The 17,204-nt window shown below is 36.2% G+C and overlaps 2 protein-coding genes across 2 annotated transcripts in view; one reads left to right on the plus strand and one right to left on the minus strand.

Moving 5' to 3' along the window:
- Gart (trifunctional purine biosynthetic protein adenosine-3 Gart) overlaps positions 1-10,009 on the plus strand; it is a 36,957-nt gene extending 26,948 nt beyond the window's left edge. Inside the window, exons 14-17 of the mRNA XM_071590802.1 lie at positions 3,312-3,461; positions 3,549-3,691; positions 6,333-6,713; positions 7,538-10,009. Of these exons, the coding sequence (XP_071446903.1) occupies positions 3,312-3,461; positions 3,549-3,691; positions 6,333-6,713; positions 7,538-7,720 (857 nt within the window). The 3' untranslated portion in view covers positions 7,721-10,009. The remainder of the gene's footprint in view (positions 1-3,311; positions 3,462-3,548; positions 3,692-6,332; positions 6,714-7,537) is intronic.
- Positions 10,010-10,029: 20 nt separating this feature from the next.
- On the minus strand, positions 10,030-16,726 carry LOC139692563 (dnaJ homolog subfamily C member 28). Its single transcript, XM_071590804.1, has 5 exons — positions 16,393-16,726; positions 16,179-16,310; positions 15,937-16,080; positions 15,655-15,860; positions 10,030-10,701 (listed from the first exon to the last, which is right to left on the minus strand). The coding sequence occupies exons 1-5, from the start codon at positions 16,507-16,509 to the stop codon at positions 10,152-10,154; spliced, it is 1,149 nt and encodes a 382-aa protein (XP_071446905.1). The 5' UTR covers positions 16,510-16,726; the 3' UTR covers positions 10,030-10,151.
- Positions 16,727-17,204: the final 478 nt, after the last annotated feature.

Here is a 17,204-nt window from a genome sequence, read left to right on the forward strand (position 1 = left end):
GTCTGACTTACTTTTAAATTCAACTTTTTTAATCATTATATTAAAAAGAATGCGCAGTCAGATTCTCATTCAGAGTTCTTTACAACCTTTTCAATTCTTGAATCAATGAACTTTGAAGCTCTCATGATGTGGCTCAGAAAGAAGCATAATCATATCCTTACAACAAGTACCCCAGCCACAAGGCCACTGCTATTGTATCAGGTTCCCATGAAACCATTATAAGTGAGGATACATAAATGGAACAAACAGTACTTAGATGCTCTGGCATTTTAGTGTTCTTTAGTGGAGAATCACAGAGAATGTCGTAAAAGCTGATAGCCCACCACATTACTAAAGAAGTTAAATTATTTGTTATGTGGAAACACTTTGCTATTTTCAAATGGAAATGAGCCAGTATACAGGACTGTATTTAGCACATTATGTAGCAGTAATATCTTGGTTTGTATCATACCTTCATTAATGTTTACCCACATGACATGATAATGGCTTGATAATGAAAATATGGTTTTTAACGATTTTATCCTGTTGGCATAGAAAATAAAATGAAAATATTTTATCCTAAATATACCTCAACCCACAACGCTTAGCTGTGGAAATGGACCAAGCCAGGGGCTGGCCAAATTACGTTGGAAGCGTGATATTAATATAACAAGTACTGCTTGTAAAGAGAATATGAATATTACTACCTTAGGTAGAGTTTACTGCCTCATGATTTACGTGTATAATAAATCGGTAATAATGAGACTTATGTATGGTACCCTGAGTGGTCATTCAATAATATGAGTGCTTTAAAATTTGCGTAAACATGGAAATCATTAAATTATATCATTATTTAATGGCCAAGAGCACATATTTTCGACCATATGAGGGTGCCCATTCGTGATTAAATGGTGATTATACTTTTCGAGTCTTGTTTGTTTTCTGTGAGACAGTATTTTCATCAGTCTGCTTCACCATCATTGCTAGTAAATGGATTCAAATTAAAGTTCTGGAAATCATAGAATCTGTGCTTTTCAACTGATTTTTAAGGCAAAAATCAGCAGTTGGTAATCGTAGCAGATAATATTGAAGATTTCATTGGAAATCTCCAATATTATCTGCTATGGATTTCATTGTAAATCTTCAATCTTACCTGCTATAGTTTCATTGGAAATCTTCAATATTATCTGCTATAGATTTCATAGGAAATCTTCAATATTATCTGTATCACCAGCACAAGTGTGCCTCTAATTAAGGTAAAAGTGAGTAAATCAGTGACAAACATAATGTCCCAACAGCCCACCAGCTTGAATCAGAAAAAAAGCATAGTTTGGTCGCCAAAATGTGACCCTGATTTATAAAAAGATATTTAAGCACCTAATATCAAAATTGTCTTTGTAACAGAAATCAAGCATGAGTGTTAAAAAAGCTTTTCTTGCTAAAATACTGTTATGTATAATGCAAAACCAAAAGGTGGCAGACAGATGTGGATGGGTCATTCACCTTTGGATTTATATTTACATTTCAGCATTTAAAGAAATTTTCAGCAAGAAGGAAAGAGCAATTTATTGCAACGTTTGTGATAATATTTGGTCATCATCGGTCAGCATATGACAATTAAGAAGTAACTAGCTTTTCCGCTTGATACATTGCAAATAATGTTGGCAATAGAGAGCACCCCTACCTTAATACCTCTTTCTACCTCATTTAATTCACTCATTCCTTTGTATTCCTCACTGTAACATGATGGATGGTGTTGAATATATATTATCTGGCTATACAACTTGTATGTCTGCAGTATAGTATTCCCGAGTTTTTCCTTTAATTAGATGCTCGCAACCAGAGTGCATATCATTCACAAATTTATATGGTGATTATAAGGGTAATTTGAAAAGTTCCGGCCTGATGATGGAAATGACAATTTATGTTTTCAAAAAAGTTTAATTTTCAACATAACTATCTTTAATAATAATTAATGTCATCCAGCAGTGTTCCAGTGCCATTTATCCCATCTCTGCATGTTCTTGCCAAATTGCTGCTAAGTACTCGTCTACAGCTGCATTTGCTTCTTGATTGGACAAAAAACGTTGACCAGCGAGGAAACTATTGAGTTTTCAGAAGAGGTGGATGCCCAAAGGAGCCAAATATGGGGAATAAATTGGGTGGATGTTTCAGCACTTCAGAGTGCAAATCCCTCTATTTTCCCATTGTCAAGGCACTTTCGTGGACAGGTGCATTATCCTGATGTTAAATGGTTTTTTCCTCTGCAAACCGGTTCTGCTTTCATGAATTTTCACATCCATTTTCGTTAGGATGGTACTCCCTAGTAATTGTTTTCCTTTTTGAAGATAGTTAATCTGTAGAATTTCTTTTGCAACCCAAAAAACCGATGCCATGGTTTTTCCCGCTGATGGCACCATCTTCACCTTCTTTGGAGGTTAAGAATGGGCCTCCATCCACTATTCTGGTGTGTCATTGCAAATTCATGCTTCATCCATTGTCATATAATGGTGCAGAAAACCTCTCTTGTTTTTTGTAAAGTGCACCAAGCACTGTATGGAAAGTGTCATTTTAATGCGTTTTTGGTCCACAGTAAGCACACGCAGCAACCATCTTGTACAAAGCTTTGTCATGTACAAAAAATCATATGGTATACTTTTTAAACGATTTCCAGTGTGGTTAAACTTTTCAGATATCCTTAATTAGGATCTCATATTTTAACCAGGCCGCCTGTTTCTTCATGGTTGAAATTGTAGGAGAAGAGTCCCCATACAGGTTTACGATCCCTGAATAATTTCGGTTGCCAGTGAACCTTCTTTGACTAAGAATTTCATCACTGCACAGCACTCAATTTTTTTCATTTGTAACTACACATGCACCGCAACTGATTTAAATGACTGCCTACAGTAAACTGCTGAATGAAATGGCTTGCAATTTCACACGGAATTTACCCTCAGTTCAGGAAAGAAAGAAAATCATGCCAGTGATGGTGCCATCAATGGGTGAGGCCAAGAATTTTTCAGACCATCCTCGTTCTCGAGTGCAATATCATTAGGCAAATTTTAAAATTAACATAAGAATATGGTTGACAGATATTACAAAACTATGTTGAAATATATGCACGCTGATGTATATTTTTGAAGATCATTCTCTGAGTTTTATGACCTGCCTCACTCAAAATTTGCTAATGATTTGGTTTTTAGTGTATATTTGTACACGTTTTCTCAGTGGTAACTTTCTGGAAAAAAATACTTCCCTGTTTGTTAAACGTTCGTGGTATGTTATTTGAAGCTGTTAGGAAATATAGTGGCTTATTGAGATTTTTTTTCTAGGTGGTGTTAATCAGCATGAAATGCTTAGAACTTTCAATTGTGGAATAGGTGCAGTTTTAATTGTGAGCCAGGAGAAAAAAGAGGCTGTTTTGAAGTCGTTAGATGACACATGCCGTGTTATTGGAAAAGTTGTTAAAAGAGAAAGTGAGGGTAAGTTTATACTAGATGCGCTTTGCTGGACTACTTGCATAGTTTTGATTGGATAAAGGTTTAAGATTTTGCCCTTTCTTCTTTTAGATGACTGCCAAGTTATTGTTAATAACTTTGTTCCTGCAATGGATGCTGTTATGAGACCACATGTTCCCTTCAGTGTTAGCAATCAAATAGTTCATAAGATGCGTGTTGGTGTACTGATATCTGGAAGTGGCACCAATCTTCAGGTAAATTCAGTTTTGTTGAATCCATCTTGCTTTCTTGTTAACATTTCTTTCCTTCTCAAGCTCTTCATTGGGGTGAATTATATGCATTTTAGTTTTTGAAAATATTTTTATGAAATTGCTTTTTTATTCATTTCCTGTGTTGTCAGTTATCACATGATATATTTTGTTTTCTTTCACTAATATGTTCTCATTGTTGTCAATGTCACATCACAGAATTGGGCACAACTTACAGGTTTCATGTGCTGAAAGCCACTAATTAACATTATTATTGTAATCACAAATGTTTCAGTTGTACATCCATTACTGCAAATTCATGCATGCACTTGAAAATTGTTAATGCTGGAAAATCAGGGCTTCATAATAAATTATTTTGTAGCAACAGTATTTGTTAAAACATCACAGTAAATTATGTTTTTCTTGTTTTTTAGCTTCTTAAATTTACTAGTATATATTTTCACATAATTTAGATAGTTTTTAGTGAGGCAAAATTTTTTATTGTGTAAAAGTAAATTAGTTACTATGAAGTTTAATGAAGTAATTTAGTTATTTTGAACGTTAATAAGCTATTATATGTAGCATTCGTGGACTTGGGGGATACCTTCGACAACATTGAATGGAACAAGATGTTCAAGATACTTGAAGCGTTGGATTGGACTACAACAAAGGAGAATTATCCATAACCTCTACAAGAATTAGGTTACAACAAGCAAACGAAAAATGGAATAAAAATAGAAGCCAAAATAAAGGAGTAAGACAAGGATTCAACCTCTCGCCAGCATTTTTCAATGTACCCCTGGAAGAGGCAATAAAAGAAACACAGGAATTGGGTATCAAGGGAGTCAAGGTAAATGGAGAAGAAATCAACATGCTCCAGTTTGCAGACAACATTGCAGCAGTGGCGGAAACGCGAGAGGACCTGCAAGCAAACCTGAATACTACGGATCAAGTACTTTGGGAATATAAAATGAGCACCAGCAAGAAGAAAACTAAAATCTTTGTGTGTGGAAGATAGAAGCTGAATGCAGATATCACAATTTGAGGGGTGAAACTAGAGCAAGTGGAATCCTTCATCTACCTGGGCAGCGGCATAACATGGGATGGAAGAAGTTCGACCAACATCAAGCAAAGAATTGCTCAAGCTAAGAATGTATTCATGAAGAAGAGGCAATCACTATGTTCCAAGAACCTAAGGCTGGAAACAAGGAAGCAATTCATCACGACTTTCGTGCGGAGAATGGCGCTCTATGGTTCCAAGACTTGTAACTTTGGAAAAGTGGACCAGCGACCAGCGCACGAGTACACTGCATGTAAAAGTTCACTTGGGAAATTTTCTAAAAGTGAATCATCTTTCAATTTCATCGCTTTCATATTCCCTTGGGGTTCACATGACTTCGTAATAACATCTTGTTTGTTGTGTACATATAATGTTGATCTTGTGAACTTTGTGAATTGCTTTCGGATATGGTTTAATAGCAGGATCATACTCATGAACTCATCAGGGTTTTTGTCTGGGTAATGCACATTTATGTGATTAAATGGATGCCCACTCACCTTTTCACAGTAATGCCTCAAAATCCTTCCAAGCTAAGGATTCCACTTTCATGTGATAACATTGCACTCGGACTCGCAATGCAAATTTAGCATAACCATTCTCTAAAAAAATGTGCTATCAAGCACTTGCAAAGTCTTCCAAAAAAGAAGCTTTGGAAAGCTTACTTTTCATCCCACTCAAATTGCCATTTGTACACTTAGGAGTTATATATCTTCCTCTCCCGAATCTGTGTATTTCTTCACCTGGTTTTCAATTTTCTTGTAAAACTGTATTTTTCTCTCTTTTAATCTGCGGAAGGTGTATTAGGTATTAGGATAGGAATCAACTTGTTTTTATAGCAGTGGCTTCCGGGTTATGAACTGAATTCATTTTCCAGCTTGTGACTGGCTGTTGCTTTTGATTTCAAGTTAAATTTTGTTCTTTTTGGTGAATGGAACGGCTCTGATTTAATTGCATCATCTTTTTTATGAGTTTTCCTGAGTTGTGCTTAATTATGACAGCAGCATATTTTTCTTGTTTTTATGAGCATGGATTGAATTTTTTTACCTTTAAATTTTGGAAATAATGGAATTCAAATATTTTTGTGCCCTGTCCAGTGAATAGTGTGATACGACTAAGTCAATTTTCACACCAACCATAGTTACAACACAGTATCAGTATCAAAGACCTTGATAATGATACTAGTGTCATGAAACATAATTCAACTCAGCAAGTTATATGATTGTGATGTTCTGCATTGAAACAATGCTTGTGAAATTGAATTAAGTGTGGAAAATAAATTGTGTTATTCTTTAATTATTATGGGAATCAAAACTTATTACAAAGTGTCTCCTAAATTACTATGTTACAGTCCAAAAAGTCTTCAGTTGCTCAACATCCTCAAGAATTACTCTTACTTTCCTAACTTAAGTTAAGGAACCCTCATTCACAGCAACGGAGCCCTTCACCTCATTCTTTTATATTCCCCTCCATAACCGTATCCATAACTCTCTCCAAATATGTATAATGGTCCTCATTTCTTCCCCAAAACTGTAATAGGTTTAAAAGATGAACGGTAGACTTATAACGCCTGGTTCATTCCATCCTAAGGCCCTCATCGACCACACCATAAATCCAAGCAAGTGCAGTGCCGCTGAGATAGTGCTGGTGATATCCAACAAGGCGAATGTGGAGGGGTTAAAGAGAGCCGAGAGGGCAGGCATCCCTACATTGACCATCCCCCACATCAACTACAAGACAAGGGGCGAGTTTGAGCTAGCACTGACGGCGGCTCTGGAGAGTGCCCATGTGGAATTGGTCTGTCTTGCTGGTTTCATGAGGGTTTTGACTGGAGTGTTCGTCAAAAGGTGGCGTGGCAACCTGATCAACATCCACCCAGCCCTCCTGCCTTTGTTCAAGGGCACCCATGCCCATCGACAAGCCCTTGCTGCAGGTGTTCGTGTCACTGGGTGCAGCGTACATTATGTTGAGGTGAATACATCATACTTGGTTTACTCATGCATTACTTTGTGGAGTGCATTAATTAGTGTCCGTCATGGATAGTCAAAATATTTTTACAGTTCCTCATGGTTAACTAACAACCCATTGATCACAATTTCTTTCCTGCATCATTTTTAAGGTAACAAAATGATTCAGTGAATATGTTGAAATAATTAGAATTCAATGGTTTGAGGCTCTATTTTGTGAAAACTCATGATCACTGAATAAATAAATTTCGTATTTTTTCACTCATATAACTTTGTTATATTTCTACCAGTTTCAACATATATCAGGTATGAAATCTCAAATCAAATCTTGTACATGGCCAGGAAATATGTATTCTCTTACTAGGAGGGGAGGCGGGTTAGGAAGGGAATTCATGGTGGGAAGGGTGTCACCCTAATGTGTATGTACAGCCACCTCATGGTACCAACCCACATCCCTCCCCCATGCAGCCTGGTGCTAACTGATGCCTCCCCTTCCTACCACAAATTCCATCTCTTAGCACCCCTCCCCTCCTAGTAGGGTATATATGGTATATTTCCTGGGCATGTATGAGATTTTATACCTGATGATGTCACCTATGCATCGAAACAAGTAGTAATATGATTGAGTTATTTTGTGAAACATTTTTCATTGGTATCCTGATCCGTACTTGAGGTGCTTTGTGGAGAGCACTTTGAGTGAGTACGATGTCTGTTAAATGGAACGTTAAACTGCGGACCCCTTGGTGCCTTTTGACAAGAGTAGACTAGTGCCAATGCCAGGTTTCTCTCTGCCGTTTATATTCTGAATGTGTTCTTTTTTCATTGCAGGAAGACGTAGATGCTGGTGCTATTCTGGTTCAGGAGGTGGCACCAATTTTATTTGGTGATACTGAAGAAATACTTCAAGAAAGGGTGAAGTTGGTGGAGCATGTCGCTTATCCCAAAGCTCTGGAACTTATTGCAAGGAGGAAGGTGTGCATGGACCAAGATGGCAAGCTGTTGTGGAAGTAGATGGTACCATCCCACTAGAAATAATTTTCCCAAGTTCACTTGTTTTAAAATTATTAACTGGTGTAATCAAACTTTTGTCTTGTGAATTTATCAAATAGAGTTACTTGCCTTTGTGTACAAAAGGTTAGTAGATGTAATTTGATCATTAATATGTTACAATACTAGTATATTAACTTGGGAAATGTCTTGTTTTCACCTTGCATTGTCTTTTTAATGATTATCTTTAGGTAAATTCTGCTCAGAGAATTCTATGTCAATTATACTAGAATGGCCATGTTATAGCCATGAGGGACCGAAATATATGTACCAACAAGGAAGAGGAAAGTATTTTTTTAACAAGTACATGATCTAGCCATGAGAAGGCATTAAGACTGATTCAAATGTTACTTAGATGTCACTCTTGTTTTGAATGAATATGGAATTGTCCTGAATTTCAAATATAAGTCCAACTACAATTTTTCCCATGGTATTATGTAAGGGAAGCTCATTTTTTTCATCTTTATCTGCATTTATCTCTTTTTGAAATTCAGCTAAGTGTTTGTTGTTTTATTTTAAATTATACCTCAAAAAAGTACCAGATGTCCTGGGTTTTTAGTGGAATTTAAGAGTACATATTTATTCTTAATGCACATTATGTGACACCTGGGTTCCTTGATATTCTCTTATAAAACTGATGAGGAATTTTAAGTAGCTCCAAGTTCTTCTCAAGTTTTTTGTTTAACTGTTAATGAGTATGAGTTGACCAAGACTACAAGCATGCTGTTGTTATTTTTTTAGATTTTCTATAATGAGCGTGAATACCCCAATTAAGTTTAGATATGTATGGTTTGCTTCAGACTAAAGGATTAATGCTTTGCTGTTGAAAATGTTGAATAATTTGTATACAAGGCTCCAATGGATATAAGGATTGACTCTAATCTAAAATGAAAATTTGAAGACGTTTCTGAATGATTGCTCATATTTCAAAAATGGTATTCACAATCCTCTTCAGTGAAAAGGATTATGATTGCACTATATATTAACCCAAAAAATCTATTGGGCATAGAATTCGAAGCCATTTTTTACTTTCATGTTGAAGTTTTTGCAAAATCATGTTTTGATGTTGTTTTTTCTTACAATCCCTTTAAATATATTATATTTGTCATTAAAAACTTTTTGAATTTCTATTAGCATTGATTTTATTGTCAATAAGTTACTGATAGCATTTTTTAAATGTGCAGAGGGGGCAAGTAGATGAGCTGACAGAGTTTAAAAAATCATTTTCAGTGTAGATTTGTTATTTGTTCGAAACTTCTATGTACTGTAAAATGTAAAACAAATTCTTACCATTTTGATCTATGAACAAATTGTGTGGTGACAATATTTTGATTTTTCATTTCGTGGATGAAATATTTGCCTATGTGGTTTGGTACTTTACTCATAGATTGTATGGTCCTAGGTTCCAATTATGGAGATGGTTCCAGATGCCCCTCATTCAATCAAAGGAGTATGATTTTCTTGTTCACAGAGCTTTCTGGTGAACCACAGACGGCATATGGAAAGGAGCTGGCACTTTGACAATAACTGTGTAAATTTTTCACACCACAGGTTTAATTGAGTGCTAGTTTTTTCTTAAAGTTCATCTCATAGCCTCAAAGAAGGGAATGACAGAAAAGTCTTCTTCCTTCCTGTGAAGCTAGTGGCTACCAGAGCTACCTACTTGAACAGCTCTCCCTCTTTTTATAACATAAGTTGACTTTCAGGAACACTATGACCGAAGAATATTTATAATGATAGAAATGATCCAACAAGATATCTACATAATTTTTTCATTGCATAATCCACCATTCATCTCAGTTTGACCTCAGCAGCATAAATTATAAGCTCAATGAAGCAATGTCCAAACATTTTTCAGTTTTCGTTTTAGTAAATGGTAGCATTACATGGAATCCCTTTACGGATAGATATGAAAGGTCAAAATTCGGCAAGCATTGGTGGTGTGGGAGAATTGTGCACATGATGTTGATTGAGAGATAAGACTGCCAAATATATCTGCTCAGCTTTTCAACCTGCACACTTGCATGTTAATCTTTTATGCTGTCAGTTGAAAACTATTTTTAAAACTCTTAAATTTATTCTTTGAGTGTTTGTTTTTGCATTTTGTGAAGTATTGCTCAATTTTGTTAAGGATTTGTTGATGATTTGTTGACACAATTTGTTGACGGCTTATATAATGTAAAATGGATATTTTTCTGAACCATATTTTGTAAGAAAGTAGTTGGTTTTTACAACAGGCAACATGTTATATTCCCATTTTAAATTTAAAAAAAATACATATATATATGTATATAACACAGCCATATAGGTACTATCCATGACAAGATAAAACAATAAATATTGTACTCATATTTACATTGTGACTTAAAGAAATATGCAACCTTTTGGATCAAATTTATCGAAAGATGCTTCCCAATAAAGAAAGAAAATTTTGATTATCAGATGTGTCAGTTGAATGTTGTGCATTTACTGAATCTTTCCTTTCACTAGTCTTCCCCTCATTGTGCTTTCCTTCCAGTAAAATTTTCTCAGCTGCCTTAAGAAGGTTGAAGAGAAACATTTGTTTATTTAACAATGGCACCAACAGGTTGAATTTGACAATTTTGCTGTTCAGTTCCTTGACAGCTGCTTCATGCTTACTAAGAATAGATTTCCATTTCCTCTCCTCTGCCATACTCAACGGGTGTGGGCCAAGCATTGTGCGATCGGACGCAATGCACTCTAGTATGGCTGCTTTCTCCTCTCCAATTTCTCTCTGCAACGTAATCCATTCAGGGGTGAAACCATTATCGATTAGAACTTGGTTCAGTTTGTGAGTAGTGAAGTCTACATAAGGATTGTAGTTTTGGTGTTTCAATGGCTTTCCCTTCCCTTTCAAGTTGTCAAACTCTCCTTTTGCCATTGACTCCTGAATCAAATCTTCCACCAATCGATCTATGCCATACCTGAAATAAATTGAATTTTCAGGTTAATGGGCTTCATTGCACTATGCCAATTTTTGTGTAAATGCCATGCATATGTAACTGAAAGTAGATCGTTTGATCAAGATAAGCAAATTTAGAATCCAGCAACATGACATAAATCAAAGAATAATAATTATCAATTCATGGATGAGAATACAACAGGTAGCATGATAGGTAATTAAAGTTAACAATTTATAAAAAATTTATAAAATATTGACATATAAGAAGAAAATTAGAAGGTACCTCCAAGAATTGTAAGGTTTAAAGTGAGAAAAAAATAAGGATATACTTTCTGTTAGAAATGCTAATCATCAAGAAAAACTCTAAGCTGACAGAGGCACCACTTAACAATTTCAGGAGGCAATAATAATAATGTATTTTCCTAATGCTTTGAATAAGCAAGCATTGGACACACAAAAAATATATTTTTTTTAAATAAAAGCTTTGGAAGAAGAAATTCATCCGTGGAGAAGAATTCACTCTGTGAACAGTCACAGAATCACACTGAAACAGCACTTCTTCACGAAAGCACTAGCATGGAATTCTTAACGTTGATGAGAAAAGAGAATGCTATGAGGCAGCTGATAACCATTCCAAAAAAGGACATTGCCAACTGTTTTGAAAAGTAGAAAAGATGCTGGGGTATGTGTTTGAGGTCCCAAGGGGAGTACTTTGAAGGGGACTGAGGCTTCGTTGTCCCTAGTAGGCTATTTTTCAAAAAATATTGCATGGCTTGATCCTTTCCAGACAGAGCCCGTAAATCAGGGCCAAGATAGAGAAATAATGAATCATAAGAACTCGATGCTCACCTAGGTTTCACTGTGAGTGAGCCACATTAAGAGGTGGCTCTAATAGATAGAAATCATATGAGGGCAGTTTGAAAGGTTCTCAGAATCTTCACCAGATGTCAGCGGTAGTGCTATGCGTTTCCCAAGTAGTAATTGGTAATCCTTTATGAGTAAACACATTATGCATCAGTGCTCTGGGAAGAAATGTGGAGCAGATGTCTCTCTTTTGTTGTTCCCATGTAGTGGTAAGTATAAATGGTAAAAATTGAGACTCAGGCAGATTAATACTTTGTCAAGAAGGTATGAAAGCAAAGGAAATTCCTACCAACTTTTAGAACACTCTTGGGGATTCTGCTCCTTCATATTCAACTGCTGCCAAGTGGACAAACTTTAAAAAGAAAAGGTGAAGTTTGAAAGTTTAAGTGTGGTCGGGACAGCTTAGATGATGATTGGCATAGTGCATAAGGTCATGGGGGATTGCTGACTGAAAGTGCAAGAAATCACTGAAGCTGTAGGGATGTCATCTGAACAGACATATGGCATTTTATCTGTGGAACTGGATATGAGACAATCATCTGCTAGATGGATCAAGGATGCTGGATTGCAAATGCATTAGAATGGAAATTTCCGAACAATGTTTGACCTCTTTTAGGAGTAACCAACAAGATTTACTGCACTGGTTAGTGACCACAGATGCAATTTGGGTCACTACCATACTGCAGAGATAAAATAGCAGTCAAAGCAGTGGAAACATGTTGATTCGCCACCACCAGAGAAAGCAAAGACAATATGGTCGGCCAGAAAGGTGATGGCTTCAGTTTTCTGGGATGCAAAAAGGATTGTGCTTATAGATTATCTTCCCATTCAACAATATGACGCTAACCTCCTCGGCCAACTACAACAAAAGATACATGAAAAAAGGCTATGCTTGGCAAGGAAGAAAATCATCTTTCATTAAGACAATACACCCCCAAACACAAGTGTTGCCATAGCAAAAATATGTGAACTAAGATACATAGTGTTGCCACACCAGTCTTATTCGCCTGATTTGGCTCCATCAGATTTCCATCTCTTCCCCTAGCTCAAAATTTTCCTCAGTAGATGGAGAATCTCTTCAAACAAAGAACTAACAATAGCAGTCGACTACAGATATTTTGCAGGCCTGAAGGAATCCAATTTCCGAGATGCGATCAAGACATTGGAACATCACTAGACCAAGTGCACTAGAGTACAGGGAGACTACATTGAAAAATAAAAAAATGTTTTGCATTAGTTCCAATATGTTGATAGCATTTTCTGTGGGTGGACAGGATCCGCAACACAACTAGACAGTTTCTTGACATTGCTGAATTCTTTAGATAAATGTATACAGCTCACAAGTGAGGGGGGAACAGAAAGTGGTCCGAACTTCTTGGATTTGACTTTAAGAATATGAATCAAAGGTTCAACTTTTTGATACAAAGGAAAAACTGTCATTCTGACCAATTATCTACTACAAATCCAAGATGACAGTTCACAAAAACTAGAGCCCCATCCATTAGATTTTACTCAGGGCATGTAATACCAGCACACACCCAACAGGAGGACCTTGGAGTCATAAAAGAAATTGCAGTCAACAATGGGTGCATGGATAAAATGATTGACAACATGTACAACAGAAAACAAACACATAGCCCTGAACGCTAAATATCAAACAACAGAACAAGACGAGCCCAACGGCAGATAATTCTGTTTCTTGGTCATATTTCACTCAAGATACAAGTACCCTCCGAAAACAAAATAAAGACAGCATTTTACAATAGGCACACTTTAAATAACATAATTGGTTCTACCAAAGACAAAATTGACTTAATTCAACAAAGCGAGATTTATAAGCAGTTGCACAAACTGCAATCCCTACAAATCATCTACACCGGACCGACTGAGAGAATGTTTGCAAATTTGAATGCTTTGGAGGAGTCGGATGTTTGGCAATTTCTTCAGTCAAACAGATGTGAGGTCATTTACAAAATTTTGTACTTTTCCCATTCTCCCCTTCTCTAAAGTTCTAAAAATACACCAAAAACCTTTCCTCACCAACCCTTTACCCATCTCAACCACAGGTAGCGAAGAGGGACCAATGACCACCTCTTTTTAATGGGTGACAGGCCATTGTGGTTCACAAACAACTCCTCTCCCTGCTAACTAATAGGTGGCAGAATAAGTACACACATTAACCCCTCTCTGAGTAATACTATAAGGAAAAAATATTTTGATGGAATAACACTTGATGACGATGCACAGCAACAAAACCATGGACATGTGAAATAAATATTTTATGTGGAATAGCCAAAGTTTTTCACTCTATCCTCATTAGGAAGATTTTGGAAAAATCAGATTCCATCACCATAAGTCCCAGAAGTAATTTATTTTTCCTGAGATAGGTTAAAAGTGGATCACAATGGTGTGGTGGCTTATGTACTGGCTTCCTACTCAGGGGGCCCGGGTTCAAATTCTGGAGGTGGCATATCTTTTTCAGCAGTATCACAATCCCTACTTAAGGTACTTAGTGGAGAGTTTTAGCAATGCTACGATAGTACGCCTTCCATTGGATGGGACGTTAAGCTGTGCCCCCACTTAGTACCTTTTATTAGGAGTAAGCTAAAGACAATGCCAGGTTCCTCTCCACCCTTCCTCCTTTCCCATCCATCCCTAATAGGGCAAATGGCCTCAACTATCGTTTGCCTCCCTAAAGCTACGATTGGTTAAAAATAAGCCATGATTTTGGCCAGATCACTGCGTATTTCGCCTCTCACTGCTTAGAAACTTTTTTAAACATTTCACTGCTGTGAACGTACCTTTTCACCCTCTCTGTGGTATGCTATGATACTTTGAAATTTATAAAAATTATGCTCAACAAATAAATTTATAAAAATTTTCCATGAAAACAACAGTGAATCTAGATTATTGATATTATTCCCTTGTTTTTATTATTTATATTATTTTGCAAGGAATGAAGGTTACAGAGAGACAATACCCTCCATTTTCCCTGCATGTGAGAAGTAGGATTCTGGAGAATGAACCGCAGTGATTATGTCTGTACACACACACTCAGATAACATCTGTGTGTGTGTTAATCCACTCACTATTGAAGATAGGACATGCCCAGGGAAGCAGATCGAAAAGAAAGAATTTTTACAAGCCTTTGATGCAAATTTTTAGTTCATTGATTAATCTGTTTTGGTAGTGGACAGAGGTAAGTTGGTGAAGAGGATCAGGAAGGTTTTGGGGCTTCTCCTCAATAGACTTTGAAGACTATTAAGAAAGAAGGGTGAAATAGTTGAAGAAAGATGTTTCACAAAGAAATAAAGAGAGGGGAGTAGCAACCAGGAAAGAGTTAAGTCAAAGGCTCTCTATTTAATTTCATGAGTTTAATCTAAGCCAAATGAATGAAAAGAAAGCTGAATGTTGAGACTGAAAAGAAGTTTACCTCAATATATATTACTCCTCAGGAAATATGGCTAAAATACTTCAATATGAACTAGTATTTGAGTATCCTCATTGTATATGTACTGGCTAAAGGATAACTTTTATTAATTTTGATATCAGCCAATAGCTCCCCTAAATAATACAAGATGAAGTTAGTGATGCCCATAAAGGTAAGTTGAGAAAACTAAAGTGTTATCATGAGGATAGGAAGCAGGAATGGGTTAAAGATGAAGCAATCTCGAAAGTGTGAGGTTCAATGGATACAATATTACTGCGAAGTATTAAGGTCAGGGAGGATTAAAGACTTAAAGAGACACCCATTGGCATGCTTACAACATGTCTTTTAGGAACCAATTAACATCAATACTCCAAAGTTTTGACTTTATTGGATGGCAGAGTATTTTTTCATTTACAAGGGAAGGCATGACTGACATATTATTACATTATGAAGACGTTATTTGATTTTAAGGCTGGTAAGAGAATGAGTACAGAGAACTGTGAGGAGGGATTAGGGTCCTTACCAAAGAACTGGTATTATCCAAGTGGAGATTTACTTTGTATTCCTCTCAATTGAGTAAGAGAAATCGGTACCATTCAACACAATGTGGTAGAATTGTTGTTGTTATAGTAACTAGTGTTAGATTTAATCACTCCCTGGGATCCTGCCCACCAAACTGACCTGGTTTTAATTTTCTTGGCCTCCTTTTTGTCTAAGACAACTAGTCCCTCTTCATTTTGATGAGCTAGCTTTTCTACTCTGTGGTTATAAACATTTTCAGCAGCGACAATCGTGCGATGTTTGTAGTACTGTTTTTCTCTTTGCTGGGGCGTACCTATTCCGTAGCCATCAAAACTTAGATACTGTCTATGTTGAGGAGCAGTATGCTGAAAAAATAATATTCTGTATAAGATAAGAAATAAGACTTCTCAAAAAATAAATAAAACGCAATGGGAGCTTTACTTTTATATCAAATACTTGAGGTTCTTCCTTATCATTGGATTTCTTTTTTTCTTTGTAATACAATCCATATTCTCCCGCCGACTGCTGGTGATTCCACCTGTCCACTGACATTTTCCTTAAGAGGGTGCGGTAAGCATTTTCCACCTAGGCAAAATATTATATACCTTCATGAAACTAAAGTAAGATTAAATGAATTACGCGATAGCATTTAAATAGCATAAATTGACGAAAGCCTTACGTACTTCTTGAAATTTGGTACTATCAGCATCTGGAGAGTCACTGTCAGGATGAAACTTTTTTACTAATTTTAAATAAGCCTGTCTCAACTGCTCTTGATCAGAATCCTCACGAAGATTCAAAATTTTATAGAATTTCTGTGTAAAAATGGTCTTCTATTAATAAAATTACTCAAATGAATAAAAATAAAATCAATCGTGTTAGCAATAATTTACATACAATGAACTTATTAGAAGAACTGCTATACTTCTTTTTGCAATATGCCACAGTTATCAGGGGAATGAATTTTTTATGAGAGACTGGATGGCGAAAGTCGCTAATAACAATGCAAGACATTGGTGGTTTTAAATTCACAACCACGATGTATACACTGCATACATACAGTTTTCCTTTCGGGAAATCGATCACTTATTCCCTTTGTTTGACGATAGATGATTATGTCAGTACATGATATATGCAATAAACATCACCTCATCGAATAAGCAATTAGTAAGAGTGATGTCTTCTACAAGTGAAAATCGTGAAATCGCCCAGCAACACTGCTTCACCACTTCGTAATGCGAAGAACAGCTGTCTTCAGATTGCTCAACACACGGAGTTGATGAATCTGCCGCTATAATTTTCTTGGCGCATTTTTTAAATTAGCGCGAACTGTGCGAATACGTTCTCCCATGCTTGTCGTTCTTCTATGCAATATAATCAAATGCTTTCAAAGGTTTAGCTGCAATTTGTGCGGGGATAACCGACATAATAGCATTGATAATGGAACTAGAGTTACATATGTTGAATTTCCTTCGCATTCTTGATTTTTATTCTTCACATAAAAATTAAGAAAAGATTTAAATTTCTTTTAAATTCATTAATCAATTTACACTGCTCCATGTTTACCCTATTTTGGTTCATAATTCATTATGAGATTGCCTGTCTTACTTAATTATTTAGTGTATGATATAAGAATATTACTTGTAGATATAAAAGCGGAACCGGCAAACTTGGTCATTATTCAGTATGCATGCCACCAAGAAATCATA

The sequence above is a fragment of the Hetaerina americana genome, unplaced genomic scaffold (genome assembly GCF_022747635.1).
Source record: "Hetaerina americana unplaced genomic scaffold, ioHetAmer1.1.p SCAF_4, whole genome shotgun sequence".
Taxonomy (NCBI): Eukaryota; Metazoa; Arthropoda; class Insecta; order Odonata; family Calopterygidae; genus Hetaerina; species Hetaerina americana.